The sequence below is a fragment of the Neoarius graeffei genome, chromosome 13 (genome assembly GCF_027579695.1).
Source record: "Neoarius graeffei isolate fNeoGra1 chromosome 13, fNeoGra1.pri, whole genome shotgun sequence".
Taxonomy (NCBI): domain Eukaryota; kingdom Metazoa; phylum Chordata; class Actinopteri; order Siluriformes; family Ariidae; genus Neoarius; species Neoarius graeffei.
Window position 1 is genome coordinate 46,226,332 of NC_083581.1, and position 22,523 is coordinate 46,248,854.

The window sequence follows — 22,523 nt, forward strand, 5'->3', positions numbered from 1 at the left end:
CCCTCCCCATTCCTGGGCCCGGGACAACATACCCATTTGTCCCCCCCGTCGGCGGGCCTGCCTAGGCCTACAACAGTTTCTTTAGTATTCAGAACAAGAACATTCATTTGGTATATAACCGTTCGTTTTCATTTTGGAATCCAGGCAACTTTTAACTTGTGAAAACAAAGAGCGATAACAAAGAAAGAAAAATATCTTGCTTCTCAGAAATAAATCTCAAAATGTTAGGCTATGTGAAACATTTCATCCTTTCACACACGTAATGTCCCAAACAGCAGTGGCACACAGCTTTGCGCATTCAGTTTGACAGCCATGGGTCAACTTACAAGGGCACTTTCCTACTTTTCTGGAAAGCGAAGTCATTAATTAAATCATTGAACTCAAGCTGGCGTAGCGTGTGAAGACATGGTGGACAGTGATCATATTGACAATGACGGGTGATTTATGCGACAGGACAAGGTGGGCTTCCTTACGGGTGGCGAAATGCATCAAAAATGTTATCAATATGATCAAAACTTCTGAAAATATCGTTTCATATTTTCCGATCTCGCTACCTCCGAGGCCCCCTAGTGGCCGAGGCCCTGGGCAGCTGCCCATGAAGCCCATTAGGATAACGCGTCCTTGGTTCTAGGCACAATTAATAAGTCTTTATTTGCAGATATAAGGGATCTAGATGTGGATTGTGTGTGGATGAGGCTACTAATATAGGATGGAGCCTGGCCATGTAAAGCCTTAAAAACAAGCAGTAAAAGCTTAAATTTTACCCTGAATTGAATGGGGAGCCAATGCAAGGAGGCAAGAGTTGGAGTAATATGCTCCCGCTTCCTAGTGCCTGTCAACAGTCTTGCAGCTGCATTTTGGACTAATTGAAGACGTGATAGAAAAGACTGAGGGAGGCCAAGGTATAAGGAATTGCAGTAGTCTAAGCGTGATTCAATAGATAGAGGCAGAGTTGAAAAACATGCAGTGGTCAAGTGAGGCACAGACAGGATATCAGAGGTAATACAATACTCACAGTCCAAAAACACAAACAGGGCAACACCAGAAAAGCGATACAAAATAAAAAGCTTTTGCAAAGTCTGTATGTTACTGAGAGTCCTTATATGTCTGTGCTGTGATTGAGCTCTAATCAAGAACAGGTACATGCTAGTTAGTCCTAATGGCGTGTGTGCACTTTGCAGTGTGCAGCTACGGGCTCTGAGCTCCAAAGCGTGTGGACATGACAGATGTAACCAGACAACTGTTTGACATGTCAAGTTTACTATTCAATCGTAACTATATAGTAATGATGTAAAGTGAAAGCGCTGGTTCACTGCTGTTCACCAGGCACCCAGCAAAGTCACACCATAATAAATGCTGTGTTGTTGTTTCTGGTGTATGGCATGCAGTGTCAAAGAAAGGAATAAATGTATGTTCTTAACTGCAGTGTATACCAGTATCTCATTATTGGTATCACTGTCACAAGACAAGGCAGCAGTTTATTGACATGAAATATACGACACTACACAATTCAATGGTTCAGATGCTATAATGTTTTATTCTATTCAGGTTGATTTTCTGCCCTTGCAAATATTTTGCTCATACACTCATCAGGAGCTCCGCTTTTAGGCAATGACTATATACATTATGGCAATATTTAATGTCTGTCCACCCCAATCCCCTCAGGGAAAAATGCACCATTTTGCACTATCTGAAGTTTTTATTCAGACATGTCAAACAACTTAAGGCACAAATAGTCATAATCTTCAAAACTATATTCTCCTGAGAACCAACCCAGAGACTCGTGTCCTCTGTAGTTGGCATTTGTTTTACGTGCACACCCTCTTACTCTTTCAAACGATTCACTTGAATCCTGTTGTGTTGTAAAGAGCACATCCTGGGCTTTCCAATGATATATCATGTGACTAGGAGGGTTGCTGGGAAATTCCTAGTAAGGAAATCACGACAAAAGAGAAATTGAGAGACACATTTTTTTTCTTGGTTCCCAGGAGGTTACAAAAATAAAAATGTATACAAAAATAAGATTCATAAGGTGCGCCACAATATTTCAGAAGTGCCACTGAATTTGCATTGAAATACAGTATATGAGTCTGACACCCGAAATACACTCAAAAAAATAATTGTACCAAAAACGTTGACTTTAAGTATTTCAATTACATGAAATTTTTCCATGTAATTTTATTAGGCAAGTTCAATGTAAAGGCCCGGTCCCACTGCACTTACGGATGCAAAGAGGATGTAAAACGTAAAAAAATCTTTGCCATCCGTTGGAAAACGCTATGCATCCGTTGTGTACTCATTGCATACGTGCTTCATACGCTCTATCCATCGAGCATCCGTCCACTGTGATTTCATCCGCGCAAAAAGTTTTGAGCTGCACAAAACTTTTAGAACGGATGAACTTTCCGCCGTGTACGATGTAAATCCGCGACATATACGAGCAACAAACGTTCTATGTCCGTTATCATCCGTTAAACGTCTGCTGTATCCTCTCTGCATCCTCTGGGCATCCTCGCAACTCATATCCGCTGCAGCTGAAAACGGAAAGAGGGAGGAAAGATAAGGTACATGAAACGTCTATTCATCGTTAGTAGCACGGAAATAGAAAGGATATAAGCGTATGCATCTCGTATATAAAGTATTCAAAACGGACAAAGCGTTTATATCTGGGATGTATCTCGTATATTGAGGATGTCTGGAGTATGTCTAGAGTATGTAGAAGGACAACTAGCGGACAATCGGTCTGCATCCGATATACATCCGCGCAACATGCCCTTTGTTTCCGTTAGGCGTACGTGATGCATCCCCTTAATCCGCTATGCATCCGCTCTTTCTGCTATGCGTCCGCTTCTCAGTTATCACCGGTAACCCCTTCGGAGCTGTCATCCACTTCCATCCGCTTTCATCCGCTAGGCTTCCTATGAACATGCGTTTGACATCCCCGCTATATACTACCCACGTCCGTTCTTTTTTCGCAAATTTTCGCCAATTTTGTCCATTTCTGGAGCGGATGAAAACGGATAGAGCCACCCCCGAAATTTTGCTCGTCCGCTGTGTCCTTTTTGCATACGTTTTGTGTCCATCGGCCAGTGGGACCGGGCCTTAAGGGTCCCACTTAATTCAAAGTGTTTCAATGGGACCCTTACATTGAACTTACCTAATAAAATTACATGGAAAAACTTCATGTAATTGAAATACTTAAAGTCAACGTTTTTGGTACAATTATTTTTTTGAGTGTACACTTGTTGCACAATTAAATATACATCTCACTATGCACATTTTACTAAACTTTCAGAATAGGAACCAAATGAACCATACAACCTCATTGGCTAATTCTAGCCATAAGACACCCCAAAAGGCTCAATATATCACAAAACGTACAAAATATCAGCACAATATTGATGTTAAGTCAGCCTACAGCATTGGAAATTCCCCTTACTGAGCTCAGGACCGAGTTAATCACAGGAAACCTTTATGATATCACCTCAGTGAAAGTTAACCAGATCAATAATGTGGTATTTAGGTTGTAATCATTTTGCTGAAGGCTCCACACATTATCATGATGAAACTGTGTGAAACTATATACAATATTATAAAAGCTAGTTGGATAGAAATCAGAATATTTTCAGCCTATGTATAAGAGTATAGCAAGCAGCATAGCAACATAGGCTAACTAGCCTACTTCATTAAATGCACAGTATTACACTCATAAAGAGAGGACATAACTGCATACCGTTATCTTTTGCGTGTTTCTTCCCTAATGCAATTCGAAATGCAATTCTAAAAAAATTTCCAAAACATTAGATGCACTGTTGAAAACTGTGAAGGCCGACATCAACAAATGGAGAAAATGGGCACCACAGTGACATTACCAAGAGCAGGACATCCCTCCAAAACTTACAAAAAGACCAGACAAAAAATGCACCAGGAGGCTGCCAGGAGACCTATGGAAACAGCTGCAGGAATATCTGACAAGTGTTGATTACTCTCTGCATGTGGCAACAGTCTGTCATATTCTTCACATGTCTGGGCTGTTAGGTATGGTGGCTAGATGGAATCCCTTTCTCAAAAAAAAAAAAAATCCAAGCCCAACAAGCCAGAACCCAGATCTGAATCCAACTAAAAATCTGTGGGGTGACCTGAAGTGAGCTGTGCACAGGAGATGCCCTCACAATTTGACAGCTCTAGAATGGTTTTGCAAGAAATAGTAGGAAAGTATTGCCAAGTCCAGATGTGCCATGCTGATAGACTCTTACTCAAAAAGACTGAGCGGTGTAATAAAACCAAAAGGTGCAAAGTATTCATTAGGGATGAGCACACTTATGCAACTATATTATATGTTTTTTTTCTTTTTTCTCTAAAATATTTCTGATCATTTTTCATTTTATTTGTGTATTTTTCAATTTCACATTAAAGTTAGACGGCCTTTCAATTTCATAAAATCGGTGAAATTTAGTTCCCTCTGAAATTTGGTCATTGTGATATATGTTTATTTCTGCAATATCCCACAAAAAAAACAGGCAATTCTATGGCTGGGAAGTTATTTAATTTGAGGAGATTCCCTTACAAATAATGTGCATGAAATCGCTCGCTTCATACAGTCAAGCAGACAGAGGAAGTCCGTGTGCACATACGCAGGTTTACCTTCTTCTTCTTCTTTTGGGTTTTATGGCAGCTGGTATCCACAGTGTTGCATTACTGCCATCTACAGGTTTACCTTGGCCGTGCACTGACAGTTACATCATTCTGTCGCTAAATGAACAGCTGATCACACCGAGGTGCTCGCTGACTGCCGGTATTTATTAGTTTGGTCCTAGGTTTCCTTTCCTTCGCAACATAACGTCTTTTTTTCTCACTTTCCATTACTGTGTAGTCGGTCTTTCACGTTTCATTCATACACTCAAGTCCGCCATTTTTCTCTCATGTTTTAAATTTGTATCCCACAATGCCTTGCATGAATGGGGAAAGCCCACCACGTGATGCATGTTGTAGTATCTTGAATTGGGTCATGGTGAAGCAGGAAAAAATAGTGGAGAATTTAGGGCCACGTGACCCTAAATTCATTAATTGTTCTATTTTAAAAAACAAATAAAATTGGGAGTTTGTGATTAGAATTCAGTAGCTTTCGGTCCGGCGGCACGGTGGTGTAGTGGTTAACGCTGTCGCCTCACAATAAGAAGGTCCGGGTTCGAGCCCCGTGGCCGGCGAGGGCCTTTCTGTGCGGAGTTTGCATGTTCTCCCCGTGTCTGCGTGGGTTTCCTCCGGGTGCTCCGGTTTCCCCCACAGTCCAAAGACATGCAGGTTAGGTTAACTGGTGGCTCTAAATTGACCGTAGGTGTGAATGTGAGTGTGAATGGTTGTCTGTGTCTATGTGTCAGCCCTGTGATGACCTGGCGACTTGTCCAGGGTGTACCCCGCCTTTCGCCCGTAGTCAGCTGGGATAGGCTCCAGCTTGCCTGCGACCCTGTAGAAGGATAAAGCGGCTAGAGATAATGAGATGAGATGAGCTTTCGGTCCACTAAACAAAAATAGTTGGGTGTCAGGGAAAATTCTTTTTATGACCTACACTTGAAAAATCTGAAAGGCAGACTACCTTTAAAGGTAAAAAAGTTGGGTGTCTAGACTTTTATATCCATTATTTACTCTCTCTCTCTCTCTCTCTCTCTCTCTCTCTCTCTCTTTATCTGACTGTATCTGTCTCTTTTTGTCTCACTCTCTCATTATCTCATTCCCTGTCTTTCTCTGTCTCTCCTGTATTTCTCATTGTCTGTCTGTCTGTCTGTCTGTCTGTCTCACTCTTAGGATGCATCCATCCATATCTCTCTCTCTCTCTCTCTCTCTCTCTCTCTCTCTCTCTCACACACACACACACACACACACACACACACACACATTCTCAGCCTTGTATAAAGTTTCCCATTTCTCTGAATGATTTTTTTGACCTATCAGAAATCAGAATTTAATTATGTGACTTCATCAGCAGTCAGGTGTAGCTTTGATCAAACAGGAATAAATCAGGATGAAGTCACTGTTTCAGTCACATAACCAACTTGTTCAGGTTAATTAATTGAGCTACAATTACAAAAAAATACAACAACAACAAATCGGCCTTTAAACTAGTGACCTATGACCTCATTTCCTCCTCCACATAATCTATGTTGTTGATATATCAACAAACAAAGCAATGAATATTTAGTTTAAAGTTATTTGACAGCAGAAATAATGTGCATGTACTCCTGAGGTGTGAGCACAGGGGGCGCTGTTGGGCAACGTTCGAGGTGTGTTGAAACTGGAATCTTTTTTCCTGCATGCTCATTGCTAATAATTCCTAAATGCTAAGTAAAATAAATGCTAAAGTGTGCTGAGAGTCTCTCATTCATTCATCTTCATTTAACACTTTATCCTGCTCAGGGTGGATCTGGAATGTATCCTGTGAATACTGGTGTGCCAGTCCTTCTCACACACACATACACGCCCGCTCGCTTGCACACACACACACACACACAGTGTAAATTAATGAAACCATTAATACACTGGGAGGAAACCAAAGAACCTGATACAGACATGGGGAGAACATATGAATCTCTACACAGAGATAAACCCATGTTCAGGATGGAACCACTGGCTGTTACACACTACACCATCATGACACCAGACAGAACCACTGAGGTTCTACATATAAATAATTTTAGTATTAATTTATTTTAGTTGTGTTCCTGATTTATTTCTACACTGCAATTTTCATTGAGAAAACACGTTCTCTGTGTGTGTGTGTGTGTGTGTGTGTGTGTGTGTGTGAGAGAGAGAGAGAGAGAGAGAGAGAGAGAGAGAGAGAGAGAGAGAGAGAGTTCAGCATTCTACTCAGGAATGACTGCAGCCAAGATCCCATCAGTCTGACTTATGATGTCATCAGAGTGGGACAAGAAACCTTGGTGCTGTTTTAGCTCTGTGTGTGTGTGTGTGTGTGTGTGTGTGTGTGTGTGTGTGTGTACACACACTTGTACTTGCTACATATTGAGGACTGGTTTTTTTTTTAACCAACAGAGTTTGGACATTTTTGGAAAGTGAAGACATTTTGGCTGGTCCTCGCTTCTTCAAAGGGCTGCTTGAGGGTTAAGGCTTAGTTTTAGGGTTCAGGAAAGAATTAGGTTTAGGTTAGGGTTAGAGTAAGGGCTGGGGTTAGGCATTTAGTTACGATGGTTATGGTTACAGTAAGTGGCTAGGGAATGCATTATGTCAGTGAGTGTCCCCACAAAGATAGAAGTACAAGAATGTGTGTGAGAGCCAGACAGAGAGAGAGAGAGAGAGAGAGAGAGAGAGAGAGTGTGTGTGTGTGTGTGTGTGTGTGTGTGTGTGTGTGTGTGTGTGTGTGTGTTCTTCCTAAAACAAATTAAAGCAAAGGAGAAACTTTAAGAAATTCTGAAGCTAGGAGAAGGATTGTCCATTTTCTGTGCTGATATACAAAAAAAGAATCTCACACTGTAACCATAGCAACGCTCATACTGGACCTTGCTAGTATCAGCTAAATATCCAAGCTTTCTGTCTCGATTAGTTTTAGTGTCAGTGTCAGTGTTACTAATGCAGATGAAATGCAGAGTGGTATAATAGGTGATGATGAAGTTACATGTCTTCACTGTAGCTTTGAGAAAGAAAATCTTTGAAAATTTGACAGAAAATCAAGTTTTGTGTGTGTGTGTGTGTGTGTGTGTGTGTGTGTGAGACTAAAATACTGCAACAGGTAATAAACTCCTCATAAAAGTGATCTGATTACATATGTAGATGTATTTCCTTTTGAAACAGAAAGTCAGATTGAAGGCGTGTTGGCATGATTGACTGATTAAAAAAGGAGCCAATATTATTAGAGATGCACCATGCCACAACCTCACCCAATCTATACACTCCTGACAGTAGCTTAGCAAGCTAGCTAAATATGGAGAACAGTGAAGAGTTAAAGTGAGGGTGTTTTTTCAACTGTGGAAGATTTCTCAGTGCTGCCTTCACCCACGCCTGTCCACTTTAACCAGGACGACTTTAAGCTCGATGATGAGACTATGAGTTATGGCATACGTATTAGAGGCAATGTCGAGTGTCAGCATTGCCAGTGGTGACAGCATGCCACAGGGTGATCACTGTGAGACATCCGACATGTCTGAGTGGGAGATAAGATGATATTACTGATGGAGATGGGGTATTAAGATGGAATTCCTGCATTGAACAGACCCAAGTCAGTAACACACGCCTCTGAAAAGTTACAGGACCCCCAACTCACACAAACTCAGCCCACTTCCACATGAATAAACTACAAACATTTATTCTCAGTTGGAAAAGGAAATAGTGTGTGTGTGAAGACGCACAACCAAAAATGCACCGACAAACGATGTTTACTGCTAAAGAGCTGCTACTGTAGATCAGGATCCCCCCCCCCCGGGGCAGGCCAAGTACACTTTACAGAGCACTTAATCGGATGACCTCCCTAAGTGCTGCGTCTTAAAGTGGTGGGGAGGTTTGTGCACTTTTATGATCCTGGTAGCTATATCAGCTGGGACCTCAGTCCCTGGTAGGTTCAACCTTGCTGGGTAGGTTCCAGGTGAAAAGCCAGACAAATTGCAGTACCTGGCTCTCCAGGTTGGGGGTTGGGCGTTGGGCTAATGACCCATCCCTGTAAAAAAAAAAAAAAAGGGTCAGTCCCAGCTTGGGTCAACCCACTGACCTTAATTTTGACCGCCCCACTGGCATACGACGTAGCAGATATGTGTCTCTCAAGAGTCCACTATGCGCCATTGCCATTGGGGGACGTAAGTACGGAAGAGGGCAGCCTACTTACCCACAGTCTGGGGTTAGCATCCCTTGATTGTGGATCTTTATATCCGCTACTAACCCTGAAAAGCAAAAGATGCCGCAGACGACACAGCCACCAAGCCGACAGGGTTACCAATTGTCACCAGTGACAAGGACAGCAGTGAGTGAATCAGATGAAAACAAGACTTTTCTTTTTTGTTTTTTTCCTAGATTTAGTGTCGTAACATTAAGGGACAGAAATGAAAAATTCTGATTACTGAGAAGAGAATATTTTCCTAAATCTTCTCAGGTTTGCTCTCTAACAGGATGCGAGGAGTTAACCATCTCCTATTAGCGTTATTAGCAGCTGTCAATCAGCGGACTGCTGAGTCACATCCAGTCTGTGTGCTAGTCAAACATAAGGTAAAGTGCTAACTGCTACATCCACTGGTGATGAAGAAGAAGAGGAAGAAGATGATGATAATGATGAAAACAACGATGACAATGATAATGAAGATGATTAGGATGGTGGTGGTGATGATAAAGATGATAAAGATGATGATTATGGTTATGATGATGGCAACAATGATGGTGGTGGTGATGAAGATGATGATGAAGATGATGGTGATGTTGATGATGGTGATGACAATGAGGAGGAGGATGAAGATAATGATGATTATTATACTAGTGATGAAGAAGAAGAAGATGATGATAATGATGGTGATGATGATTATGATGGTGGTGGTGGTGATAAAGATGATGATTATGGTTATAACGATAACAACGATGATGGTGGTGGTGTTAAAGATAATGATGAGGAGGAGGAGGATGACAAAGATGATGATGGTGATGAAGATAATGAAGATGATACTGATGCTGAAGATAATGATGACGATGATGATAAAAATAATGATGCCAATGCCCATGTGAAATCATCATGTAAAATCTCACAGATTTTAGCATTTATTCACTTGCCAACTAGAACGTATTGATCCATCGTTCATTCTCTCTCTCTCTCTCTCTCTCTCTCGCACACACACATACACACACATCTTCATTTTTCATCTTTATTTTGCCTCCATTGGTGATGTCAGTTGCTACGCAACCAGTGGAGCCTGATAGTTTCCATGGTGACTGGACAGCGGCATCATGAACTGAATAAAAGAAGTGATGGAGAGAGATGGACAGATAGATAACATGGAGGAAGTGTGTGTGTGTGTGTGTGTGTGTGTGTGTGTGTGTGTGTGTGTGAGAGAGAGAGAGAGAGAGAGAGAGAGAGAGAGAGAGTGAAATCGTGACTGGATAGACAGAGTGATGCAGAGCGTGGGAAAATTCTAAAATGCTGTGTCTGACCTGAAGTGTGGGAACTCCTTTCTCTCTCTCTCTCTCTCTCTCTCTCTCACACACACACACACACACACACACATATAAAGGACAATAAGAGTTATGCAAAAATGAGTCATGAGAATAACTTGCAAGCTTTATCTCACTCTATGTGCCTGTGTGTGTGTGTGTGTGTGTGCGTGCGTGCGTGCATGCTCATGTGTGTGTGTGTTGAATTTTCACAGATATTCAAGTAGCACAGCTGTGTTACTGCTACTCCACATACACACTACACCCAATAACACAGCTAGCTAGTTAATTAAGGCTAACATTTGTTAGCCTTAGTAACTAGCATTTTAGGCACACAGCTGTATGGTATGGCTAATGTGAACTAGTCCACTTTAATGGCAGAAGAAATTTTAACAATCTTTGAACATCAATATGAATGTTAGCTCTGAGATAACTTATTCAATTGTTTGTAAACTATGCATGATAGACTAAGTACAGAAAAAAAATTGTCTTGAAGTTAATAAGAAAACTCTCAGCTTCTCATGTTACCAAGAAAAAATAAAGTGTAAACTCTTCTGTCTTGAACATGTCAGAAAACCTACATTTACAGCTTTACCTCTGAATTGTTACAAAGAGCTGACACTGGAGACTCCTTCCATACATATTAAATGTTTTTGGTCATAAAGGTGCTTCATCAGCCATCACTGAGGACTTGAGATTACAGTTTTTATAATTAGTTACACAAATTTGTCAGCCCTAACAGCAAAATGAAGATATAGTGATATGGCAGCAAATGAGAGAGCTGCTTTATTCACTCCCGTTATTCATTTGCTAAACAGCCACTTGGTGTGGTATGTGATGTGATGTGGTGTGGTATGTTGTGTGATATGGTATGTATTGTGTTGTGGTGTGATGTCATGTGGTACGTGATATGATGGGGTGATGTGGTGTGTGATGTGATATAGTGTGTGATGTGCTGTGATGTGTTGTATGGTGTGGTGTGTGATACGGTGTGTGGTGTAATGTGCTATGTGGTGTGATGTGGGGTGTGGTGTGTGATGTGGTGTGTGATATGGGGTGTGATGTGGTGTGGTATATAATGCGTTGTGGTGTACAGTGTGTGGAGTTATGTGGTGTGGTGTGATGTGGTGTGATGTGGTGTGTGGTCTGCTGTGTGGCATGATGTGGTGTGTGGTTGGATGTGGTGTGTGATATGATGTGTGATATGGTGTGTGGTGTGACATGGTGTATGATGTGGTGTGGTGTGTTGTGGGTGATATGGTGTGGTGTGGTGTGTAGTGGGTGATATGGTGTGGTGTGGTGTGTAGTATGCGTTGTGGTGTGGTGTGATGGGATGTGATGTGTGGTGTATGATGCGTTGTGATGTATGGTGTGTGGAATGATGTGGTGTATGGTGTGTGGTGTGATGTGGTGTGTGGTCTGCTGTGTGGCATGATGTGGTGTGTGGTTGGATGTGGTGTGTGATATGATGTGTGATATGGTGTGTGGTGTGACATGGTGTATGATGTGGTGTGGTGTGTTGTGGGTGATATGGTGTGGTGTGGTGTGTAGTGGGTGATATGGTGTGGTGTGGTGTGTAGTATGCGTTGTGGTGTGGTGTGATGGGATGTGATGTGTGGTGTATGATGCGTTGTGATGTAGGGTGTGTGGAATGATGTGGTGTATGGTGTGTGGTGTGATGTGGTGTATGGTCTGCTGTGTGGCATGATGCGGTGTGTGGTTGGATGTGGTGTGTGGTGTGGTGGTATGTGATGTGGTGTGATGTGATGTGGTGTATGATGCGTTGTAGTGTATGGTGTGATGTGTGTGGTGTTGTGTGATGTGATGTGGTGTGGAGTGTGGTGTGAGGTGTGGTGTATGATGCATTATAGTGTATGGTGCGATGTGTGTGGTGTGATGTGGTGTGTGGTGTACAACCCCGATTCCAAAAAAGTTGGGACAAAGTACAATATGTAAATTGTTAGGGTTTTGCTGGGATTCGAACCTGGTTCGTTGGTGTGATAATCCAGCAAACCCCCACTAGGCCACCAGGGGGATGACTCAAATGCAGAGGCGTGAGGCGGAAGTAGAAAAAGAATCAAAAGGTTTATTTAAACTATATACACTATATACAGGGCAAAACAAAAGACAAAAAAAAACCAAAGAGTATAATCCAAAAGAAAAGCAAAGTGCAAAAATACAAAAGCTAAGAAGATCAAAAAACACAGTACAAAGGAAACTGGAGATAAACATAACAGCACAAAGACTCCGTGACAAGAGGACTGAACTCAGGGGTATAAATAGACAAACTAATTAAGGACACAGGTGAAGATAATTAGGCAATTAACACAAACTCAAAACACAGGAACAGTGGCGGCCTCTAGAGGCCAAAATAAACACGACATGAAAAGGAAATAACAGCGGCCTCTAGAGGCCAAAACAGTCCTAGTCCTAACAGGACCCCCCCCTCTAGGAGCGTCTCCTGACGTTCCCAGGGCGATCCGGATGGGCCGAATGGAAGTCCCTACATAGTTCTTTATCAAGGACATCCCGAGCAGGAACCCAGCAGCGCTCCTCAGGACCATAGCCCTCCCAGTCCACCAGATATTGCAACCCGCCGCGGACCCGGCGGGAGTCAAGCAGGCGATTCACAGTGAACACAGTCTGCCCCTGGAAGATGCGGGGGGGTGGGGGGTTCCTAGGGGCAGGGGCATACGTAGACGTCAGTACGGGCCGTAACAGGGAAACATGGAAAGTGGGGTTGATCCTCAGAGTCCGGGGCAACTGGAGCCGGTAGGAGACAGGGTTCACCCTGCGCACCACCTTGAAGGGGCCAATGTAGCGAGGAGCAAGCTTGCGGTTCTCCACCCGCAGTGGAAGGTCCTTAGTGGACAGCCAAACACGCTGCCCAGGGCGGAAAGCGTGTGCAGGTCTTCTATGGCGGTTGGCCTGAGTCTGGTTGGTTCTGGAGGTCTGTATGAGGGTCTTCCTGACCTTGCTCCAGGTCTTGCGACACCGTCTCACATATTGGTTGACCGAGGGCACCCCCGCGTCCTCCTCCTGGTCCGGGAACAGAGGTGGCTGGAACCCGAATTGGCACTGGAATGGCGACAGCTTGGTGGCCGATGACTGCAGGGTGTTGTGGGCGTACTCCGCCCATGGCAGCCAGGTGCTCCACGATGTCGGGTTATCCATAGCCAGGCCTCGCAGGGTGGTTTCCAGGTCCTGGTTGAGCCTCTCCGTCTGACCATTGGACTGTGGGTGAAACCCAGAGGAGAGGCTGGCAGTGGCTCCGATGACCTTGCAGAACCCGTGCCACACTCGGGAGGAGAACTGGGGCCCTCGGTCTGAGACGATGTCCTGTGGAAGACCAAAGACTCGGAAGACATGATTAAACAAAAGTTTCACAGTTTCAAGAGCAGAGGGGAGTTTGCACAGTGGTATGAAGCGGCAGGCCTTGGAGAATCTGTCAACTAAGACCAAAATGACCGTGTTACCTTGTGACTCAGGGAGACCCGTGATAAAGTCGACTGCCACGTGGGACCAGGGACGCCGGGGAATGGTCAGAGGATGCAGGAGACCCTGGGGACGCTGTCGTGGGTTCTTGGTTCTGGTGCAAACCTCACAGGACAGGACAAATGACCTTACTTCCTTCTCCATGTTAGGCCACCAGAAGCGTCTTTTCAGGAAGTCCAGGGTCCTCCGAGCTCCCGGGTGGGCGGTGAGAGGGGAAGAGTGACCCCACTGGAGAACCTTGGCCCGGGCTTGATGTGGGACGTACAAGAGGCCTGGTGGCCCCGTCCCAGGACGGGGGTCCTGGCGTTGGGCTCGTCGGACAGCCTCCTCAATACCCCAGCGGACAGGGGCCACAATCCGGGACACAGGGATAATAGGCCCGACTTCATTCTCCCTGTTAGTGGCACAGAACAGTCTGGACAGTGCGTCAGGTTTGGTGTTCTTGGAGCCGGGGCGGTATGAGAGGGTGAAGTCAAACCGACTGAAAAACAGGGCCCACCTAGCCTGTCGAGGGTTCAGTCTCTTGGCTTGCTGGAGGTACTCCAGGTTCTTGTGGTCAGTCCAAACCAGGAATGGATGTTGTGCTCCCTCCAGCCAGTGCCTCCACTCCTCAAGGGCCAGTTTGACCGCTAGCAGTTCTCGATCCCCCACATCGTACCGGGACTCAGCAGGACTCAGGCGGTGGGAGAAGTAAGCGCAGGGGTGCAGCTTTCCTTCCGAACGTTGAGAGAGCACCGCGCCGACACCACTGTCCGAGGCGTCCACCTCCACGATGAATGGTTGGGAGGTGTCCGGGAGAACCAGAATGGGTGCCGTGCAGAAGCGGTCCTTGAGGTCTTTGAACGCCTTTTCTGCCTGAGGAGACCAGCCATAAGATCCACCTGTCCCTTTGGTGAGGTCTGACATGGGTGCTGCCACAGAACTGAAGTTCCTGATGAACTTGCGGTAGAAGTTAGCGAATCCTAAGAACCGCTGAACCTCCTTAACGGACTTGGGAGTAGGCCAATCCCGGACGGCCAGGGTCTTGGCAGGGTCCATTTGGAGTTGGCCTGTCCGTACAATAAATCCCAGAAAGGAGACCTCGGGAACATGAAATTCGCATTTCTGGGCCTTGGCGAACAGATTGTTCTGTAGCAGCCTCTGGAGAACCTGGCGGACATGGTGGCGGTGCTCCTGCACGGTCTTGGAAAAGATAAGGATGTCGTCGAGGTAGACAAAAACGTATAGGTTAATCATGTCCCTTAAGACGTCGTTGATTAGGGCCTGAAAAACAGCTGGTGCGTTGGTGAGTCCGAAGGGCATCACCTGGTATTCGTAGTGCCCAGACGGGGTGTTAAAGGCAGTCTTCCACTCGTCTCCCTGTCGGATACGGATGAGGTGGTATGCGTTCCGTAGGTCCAACTTGGTGAAGACGGTGGCGCCTTGGAGCAGGTCGAAAGCTGTGGACATCAGCGGAAGGGGATATCGGTTGCGCACAGTGATCTTATTCAGGCCCCTGTAATCAATACATGGTCGGAGCCCCCCATCCTTCTTGCCGACAAAGAAGAAGCCGGCTCCAGCAGGTGAAGTGGAGGGTCGAATAAACCCAGAGACCAGGGCATCTTTGAGGTATTCCTCCATGGCCTTGCGTTCTGGCTGAGAGAGTGAAAACAGTCTGCCACGAGGAGGGGTAGTCCCAGGGAGCAAGTCGATGGCACAGTCGTAGGCCCGGTGCGGAGGAAGAACGGCGGCCCTGCTCTTGCTGAATACCTCCTTGAGATCCCAGTACTCTGTGGGAACTTGAGATAACTCGGTGAGATCAGGGGGCTCAGCAGGAGACACAGGAGAGCTAGAGAGCAGACAAGAGGCATGGCATGCAGGGCCCCATTCCACAACCTGGCTTGTTACCCAGTCTATGCGAGGGTTGTGGCGAGTAAGCCAAGGAAGGCCTAGAATAACTGGGAACTCAGGTGAAGGAATCAGGTGCAGGGATATTTCTTCCTTGTGACCTTGAGACTGGAGGAAGACTGGAGAAGTAACTTGAGTGACTCTTCCATCACCTAACGCTTGGCCATCGAGGGCAGACACAGACAGAGGGACTTCAAGAGGTGCAGTAGGTATATTGATGCTTTGGGCGAAGTGAATATCCATAAAGTTCCCAGCCGCCCCTGAGTCTATCAAAGCTTGACAAGAGTGGACAGACTCACCCCAGGAGATGGAGACCGGGATGTAGATTCCTTGGCCAGGGAGTCCGGGAGAGAGGGTAGGCCCCGTCACAACCCTCCCTCGGCTGGACGGGGCGGTCCTTTTCCCAAGAGTTCGGGACATGATGCTCGGAAGTGACCAGGCTTGCCACAGTAGATGCAGCACTTGTCCCTCCTTCTGCGCTCCCTCTCAGATGCGGAGAGGCGAGTACGACCCACTTGCATGGGTTCTGGACAGTCACTGAAGGAGGTAGACGGTCTCCAGGTAGAGGTAGGGAGGCTGGGGGGGCTCAAGGCTTGGTGGCATTCTCTCATCCTGTTGTCCAGACGAATAGCATGTGAGATGAGGGTTTCGAGGTCACTTGGGCATCCAATAGAGGCCAGACCGTCCTTGATGGGGTCAGACAGACCATGGTGGAAGGCTGACACCAGGGCAGTCTCGTTCCATCCACTTACTGCTGCGAGTGTTCGGAACGAGATGGCGTAATCTGCGACGCTTCCTCCTTGCCGGATGGACATGAGCTTTCGGGCTGCGTCGGTACTGATGTCTGCCTGATCGAAGACCCGAAGCATCTCTTCAGAAAACAGCTGGAAATCAAAGCACTCAGGTCCCTGTCTTTGCCAGATAGCAGTAGCCCAGGCTCGCGCCTTACCAGCTAATAAGGTGATCACAAAGGCAATCTTGCGGCGATCCATAGTGTAGGTGGTAGGCTGAAGCTCAAAGGTGAGTTGACACTGGGTAAGGAACTCTCGGCACTCACTGTGCTTGCCGTCATACCTCTGTGGTGCAGGAAGGCTGGGTTCGCGAGGTGAAGAAGGCAGCATTGCAGGAGGCACTGGAGCAGGAGTGGGAGCTGGATCAGGAGCAGGAACTGGATCAGGAGCAGGAGATGCAGGCAGAGATGTCAGCTGTGCCAGGGTTTTCCCAATTTGCTGAAGCAGTTCCTCGTGGCGAGCGAGGGCCTCACGTTGGCTGGTGAGCGTACGTCCATGAGCGTCCATGGTCGCTCCGAAGCGTGTCAAAGCTGCCATAATTCCCTGAAGATTGGCCGGGTAGACAGTTGAAGCAGCCTCTGCTGAGTCGGTCATGACGGAGTCTTTCTGTTAGGGTTTTGCTGGGATTCGAACCTGGTTCGTTGGTGTGATAATCCAGCAAACCCCCACTAGGCCACCAGGGGGATGACTCAAATGCAGAGGCGTGAGGCGGAAGTAGAAAAAGAATCAAAAGGTTTATTTAAACTATATACACTATATACAGGGCAAAACAAAAGACAAAAAAAAACCAAAGAGTATAATCCAAAAGAAAAGCAAAGTGCAAAAATACAAAAGCTAAGAAGATCAAAAAACACAGTACAAAGGAAACTGGAGATAAACATAACAGCACAAAGACTCCGTGACAAGAGGACTGAACTCAGGGGTATAAATAGACAAACTAATTAAGGACACAGGTGAAGATAATTAGGCAATTAACACAAACTCAAAACACAGGAACAGTGGCGGCCTCTAGAGGCCAAAATGAACACGACATGAAAAGGAAATAACAGCGGCCTCTAGAGGCCAAAACAGTCCTAGTCCTAACATAAATAAAAACGGAATGCAATAATTTACAAATCTCAAAAACTGATATTGTATTCACAATAGAACATTGACAACATATCAAATGCCGAAAGTGAGACATTTTAAAATTTCATGCCAAGTATTGGCTTATTTGAAATTTCATGACAGCAACACATCTCAAAAAAGTTGGGACAGGGGCAATAAGAGGCTGGAAAAGTTAAAGGTACAAAAAAGGAACAGCTGGAGGACCAAATTGCAACTCATTAGGTCAATTGGCAATAGGTCATTAACATGACTGGGTATAAAAAGAGCATCTTGGAGTGGCAGCGGCTCTCAGAAGTAAAGATGGGAAGAGGATCACCAATCCCCCTAATTCTGCGCCGACAAATAGTGGCGCAATATCAGAAAGGAGTTCAACAGTGTACAACCCCGATTCCAAAAAAGTTGGGACAAAGTACAAATTGTAAATAAAAACGGAATGCAATGATGTGGAAGTTTCAAAATTCCATATTTTATTCAGAATAGAACATAGATGACATATCAAATGTTTAAACTGAGAAAATGTATCATTTAAAGAGAAAAATTAGGTGATTTTAAATTTCATGACAACAACACATCTCAAAAAAGTTGGGACAAGGCCATGTTTCCCACTGTGAGACATCCCCTTTTCTCTTTACAACAGTCTGTAAACGTCTGGGGACTGAGGAGACAAGTTGCTCAAGTTTAGGGATAGGAATGTTAACCCATTCTTGTCTAATGCAGGATTCTAGTTGCTCAACTGTCTTAGGTCTTTTTTGTCGTATCTTCCGTTTTATGATGCGCCAAATGTTTTCTATGGGTGAAAGATCTGGACTGCAGGCTGGCCAGTTCAGTACCCGGACCCTTCTTCTACGCAGCCATGATGCTGTAATCGATGCAGTATGTGGTTTGGCATTGTCATGTTGGAAAATGCAAGGTCTTCCCTGAAAGAGACGTCGTCTGGATGGGAGCATATGTTGCTCTAGAACCTGGATATACCTTTCAGCATTGATGGTGTCTTTCCAGATGTGTAAGCTGCCCATGCCACACGCACTAATGCAACCCCATACCATCAGAGATGCAGGCTTCTGAACTGAGCGCCGATAACAACTTGGGTTGTCCTTCTCCTCTTTAGTCCGAATGACACGGCGTCCCTGATTTCCATAAAGAACTTCAAATTTTGATTCGTCTGACCACAGAACAGTTTTCCACTTTGCCACAGTCCATTTTAAATGAGCCTTGGCCCAGAGAAGACGTCTGGGCTTCTGGATCATGTTTAGATACGGCTTCTTCTTTGAACTATAGAGTTTTAGCTGGCAACGGCGGATGGCACGGTGAATTGTGTTCACAGATAATGTTCTCTGGAAATATTCCTGAGCCCATTTTGTGATTTCCAATACAGAAGCATGCCTGTATGTGATGCAGTGCCGTCTAAGGGCCCGAAGATCACGGGCACCCAGTATGGTTTTCCGGCCTTGACCCTTATGCACAGAGATTCTTCCAGATTCTCTGAATCTTTTGATGATATTATGCACTGTAGATGATGATATGTTCAAACTCTTTGCAATTTTACACTGTTGAACTCCTTTCTGATATTGCTCCACTATTTGTCAGCGCAGAATTAGGGGGATTGGTGATCCTCTTCCCATCTTTACTTCTGAGAGACGCTGCCACTCCAAGATGCTCTTTTTATACCCAGTCATGTTAATGCCCTATTGCCAACTGACCTAATGAGTTGCAATTTGGTCCTCCAGCTGTTCCTTTTTTGTACCTTTAACTTTTCCAGCCTCTTATTGCCCCTGTCCCAACTTTTTTGAGATGTGTTGCTGTCATGACATTTCAAATGAGCCAATATTTGGCATAAAATTTCAAAATGTCTCACTTTCGACATTTGATATGTTGTCTATGTTCTATTATGAATACAATATCGGTTTTTGAGATTTGTAAATTATTGCATTCCGCTTTTATTTACAATTTGTACTTTGTCCCAACTTTTTTGGAATCGGGGTTGTAAAATTGCAAAGAGTTTGAACATATCATCATCTACAGTGCATAATATCATCAAAAGATTCAGAGAATCTGGAAGAATCTCTGTGCGTAAGGGTCAAGGCCGGAAAACCATACTGGGTGCCCGTGATCTTCGGGCCCTTAGACGGCACTGCATCACATACAAGCATGCTTCTGCATTGGAAATCACAAAATGGGCTCAGGAATATTTCCAGAGAACATTATCTGTGAACACAATTCACCGTGCCATCCGCTGTTGCCAGCTAAAACTCTATAGTTCAAAGAAGAAGCCGTATCTAAACATGATCCAGAAGCGCAGACGTCTTCTCTGGGCCAAGGCTCATTTAAAATGGACTGTGGCAAAGTGGAAAACTGTTCTGTGGTCAGACGAATCAAAATTTGAAGTTCTTTATGGAAATCAGGGATGCCGTGTCATTCGGACTAAAGAGGAGAAGGACAACCCAAGTTGTTATCAGCACTCAGTTCAGAAGCCTGCATCTCTGATGGTATGGGGTTGCATTAGTGCATGTGGCATGGGCAGCTTACACATCTGGAAAGACACCATCAACACTGAAAGGTATATCCAGGTTCTAGAGCAACATATGCTCCCATCCAGACGACGTCTCTTTCAGGGAAGACCTTGTATTTTCCAACATGACAATGCCAAACCACATACTGCATCGATTACAGCATCATGGCTGCGTAGAAGAAGGGTCCAGGTACTGAACTGGCCAGCCTGCAGTCCAGATCTTTCACCCATAGAAAACATTTAGCGCATCATAAAACGGAAGATACGACAAAAAAGACCTAAGACAGTTGAGCAACTAGAATCCTGCATTAGACAAGAATGGGTTAACATTCCTATCCCTAAACTTGAGTAACTTGTCTCCTCAGTCCCCAGACGTTTACAGACTGTTGTAAAGAGAAAAGGGGATGTCTCACAGTGGTAAACATGGCCTTGTGCCAACTTTTTTGAGATGTGTTATTATCATGAAATTTAAAATCACCTAATTTTTCTCTTTAAATGATTCATTTTCTCAGTTTAAACATTTGATATGTCATCTATGTTCTATTCTGAATAAAATATGGAATTTTGAAACTTCCACATCATTGCATTCCATTTTTATTTAAAATTTGTACTTTGTCCCAACTTTTTTGGAATCGGGGTTGTATGATGCATTGTGGTGTGTGGTGTGATATGGCGTGTGGTGTGGTGGTGTGGTGGGTGATATGGTGTGATGTGGTGTGTGGTTTATGATGCATCATGGTGTATGTTGTGTGTGATGTAGTGTGTGGTGTGGTGTGATGTGGTGTCTGGTGTATGATGTGATGTGTGTGGAGTGGTGTGATGTGGTGTGGTGTGTGGTGTATGGTGCGATGTTTGTGGTGTGTGGTGTGGTATGGTGTGATGTGGTGTGATGTGGTGTCTGGTGTATGATGCGTTGTGGTGTATGATGTGATGTGTGGGGAGTGGTGTGATGTGTGATATTGTGTGTGATGTGGTGCGGAGTACAGTGTATGATGCGTTGTAGTGTATGATCTGATGTGTGTGGAGTGGTGTGATGTGGTATATGATGTGATGTGTGTGCTGTGATGTGTTGTATGGTGTGGTGTGTGATACAGTGTGTGGTGTAATGTGATGTGGGGTGTGGTGTGGAGTGTGATGTGGTGTGTGGAGTGATGTGGTGTGTGATGTGTGTGATATGCTGTGTGGTGTGGTGTGTGGTCGGATGTGGTGTATGTTGTGATGTGGTGTGTGATATTGTGTGTGATGTGGTGTGTGATGTGCTGTGATGTGTTGTATGGTGTGGTGTGTGATACAGTGTGTGGTGTAATGTGCTATGTGGTGTGATGTGGGGTGTGATGTGGTGTGGAGTGTGATGTGGTGTGTGATGCGTTGTGTTGTATGGAGTGATGTGATGTGTGTGATATGCTGTGTGGTGTGGTCGGATGTGGTGTGTTATGTGATGTGGTGTGTGATATTGTGTGTGATGTAGTGTGTGATGTGGTGTGATGTCTGGTGTGATGTGTGGTGTGGTGTGTGGTGTGATGTGTGGTGTGGTGTGGTGTGTGGTGTGATGTGGTGTGTGGTGTGATGTGGTATGTGATGTGGTGTGTGGTGTGATGTGTGGTGTGGTGTGATGTGTGGTGTATGATGTGATGTGGTGTGTGGTGTGATATGGTATGTGATGTGGTGTGTGGTGTGATGTGGTGTGTGATGTGATGTGTGGTGTGTGATGTGGTGTAGTGTATGATGTGATGTGTGGTGTAGTGTATGATGTGATGTGTGATGTGATGTGGAGTGATGTGTGATGTGTGGTGTGATGTGTGGTGTATGATGTGATGTAGTGTATGATGTGATGTGGTATGTGATGTGGTGTGTGATGTGATGTGTGATGTGATGTGTGGTGTGTGATGTGGTGTAGTGTATGATGTGATGTGTGATGTGATGTGTGATGTGGTGTGTGGTGTGGTGTGTGGTCGGATGTGGTGTGTGATGTGATGTGGTGTGTGATGTGGTGTATGATGTGATGTGTGTGATGTGCTGTGATGTGTTGTATGGTGTGGTGTGTGATATACTGTGTGGTGTAATGTGCTATGTGGTGTGATGTGGAGTGTGATGTGGTGTGTAGTGTGTGATGTGTTGTGGTGTATGGAGTGATATGGTGTGTGATGTGTTGATATGCTTTGTGGCGTGGTCGGATGTGGTGTGTGATGTGATGTGGGGTGTGATATTGTGTGTGATGTAGTGTGTGATGTGGTGTATGATGTGGTGTGATGTGGTGTGTGGTGTGATGTGATGTGGTGTATGATGTGATGTGGTGTGTGGTGTGATGTGGTGTGTGATGTGATGTGTGGTGTGATGTGTGGTGTGGTGTAGTGTACGATGTGATGTGTGATGTGATGTGATGTGATGTGATGTGATGTGGGGTGTGATATTGTGTGTGATGTAGTGTGTGATGTGGTGTATGATGTGATGTGGTGTGTGGTGTGATGTGGTGTGTGATGTGATGTGTGTGATGTGTGGTGTGGTGTGTAATGTGGTGTAGTGTACGATGTGATGTGATGTGATGTGATGTGATGGGGTGTGTGATGTGTGCTGTGGTGTGGTGTGGTGTGTGGTGTGATGTG

At 45.0% G+C, this 22,523-nt stretch overlaps 1 protein-coding gene across 2 annotated transcripts in view; it reads right to left on the minus strand.

Annotated features, from left to right (window-relative positions):
* dlg4b (discs, large homolog 4b (Drosophila)) overlaps positions 1-22,523 on the minus strand; it is a 106,242-nt gene that overhangs the window by 52,639 nt on the left and 31,080 nt on the right. The window contains exons 4-5 of one of the 2 annotated variants that reach the window (XM_060936864.1): positions 12,859-12,877; positions 6,999-7,003 (exon numbers count right to left, since the gene is read on the minus strand). The exons of the other annotated variant lie outside the window; for it this stretch is intronic. Of the exons in view, the coding sequence (XP_060792847.1) occupies positions 6,999-7,003; positions 12,859-12,877 (24 nt within the window). The remainder of the gene's footprint in view (positions 1-6,998; positions 7,004-12,858; positions 12,878-22,523) is intronic. 2 annotated transcript variants of the gene reach the window in all.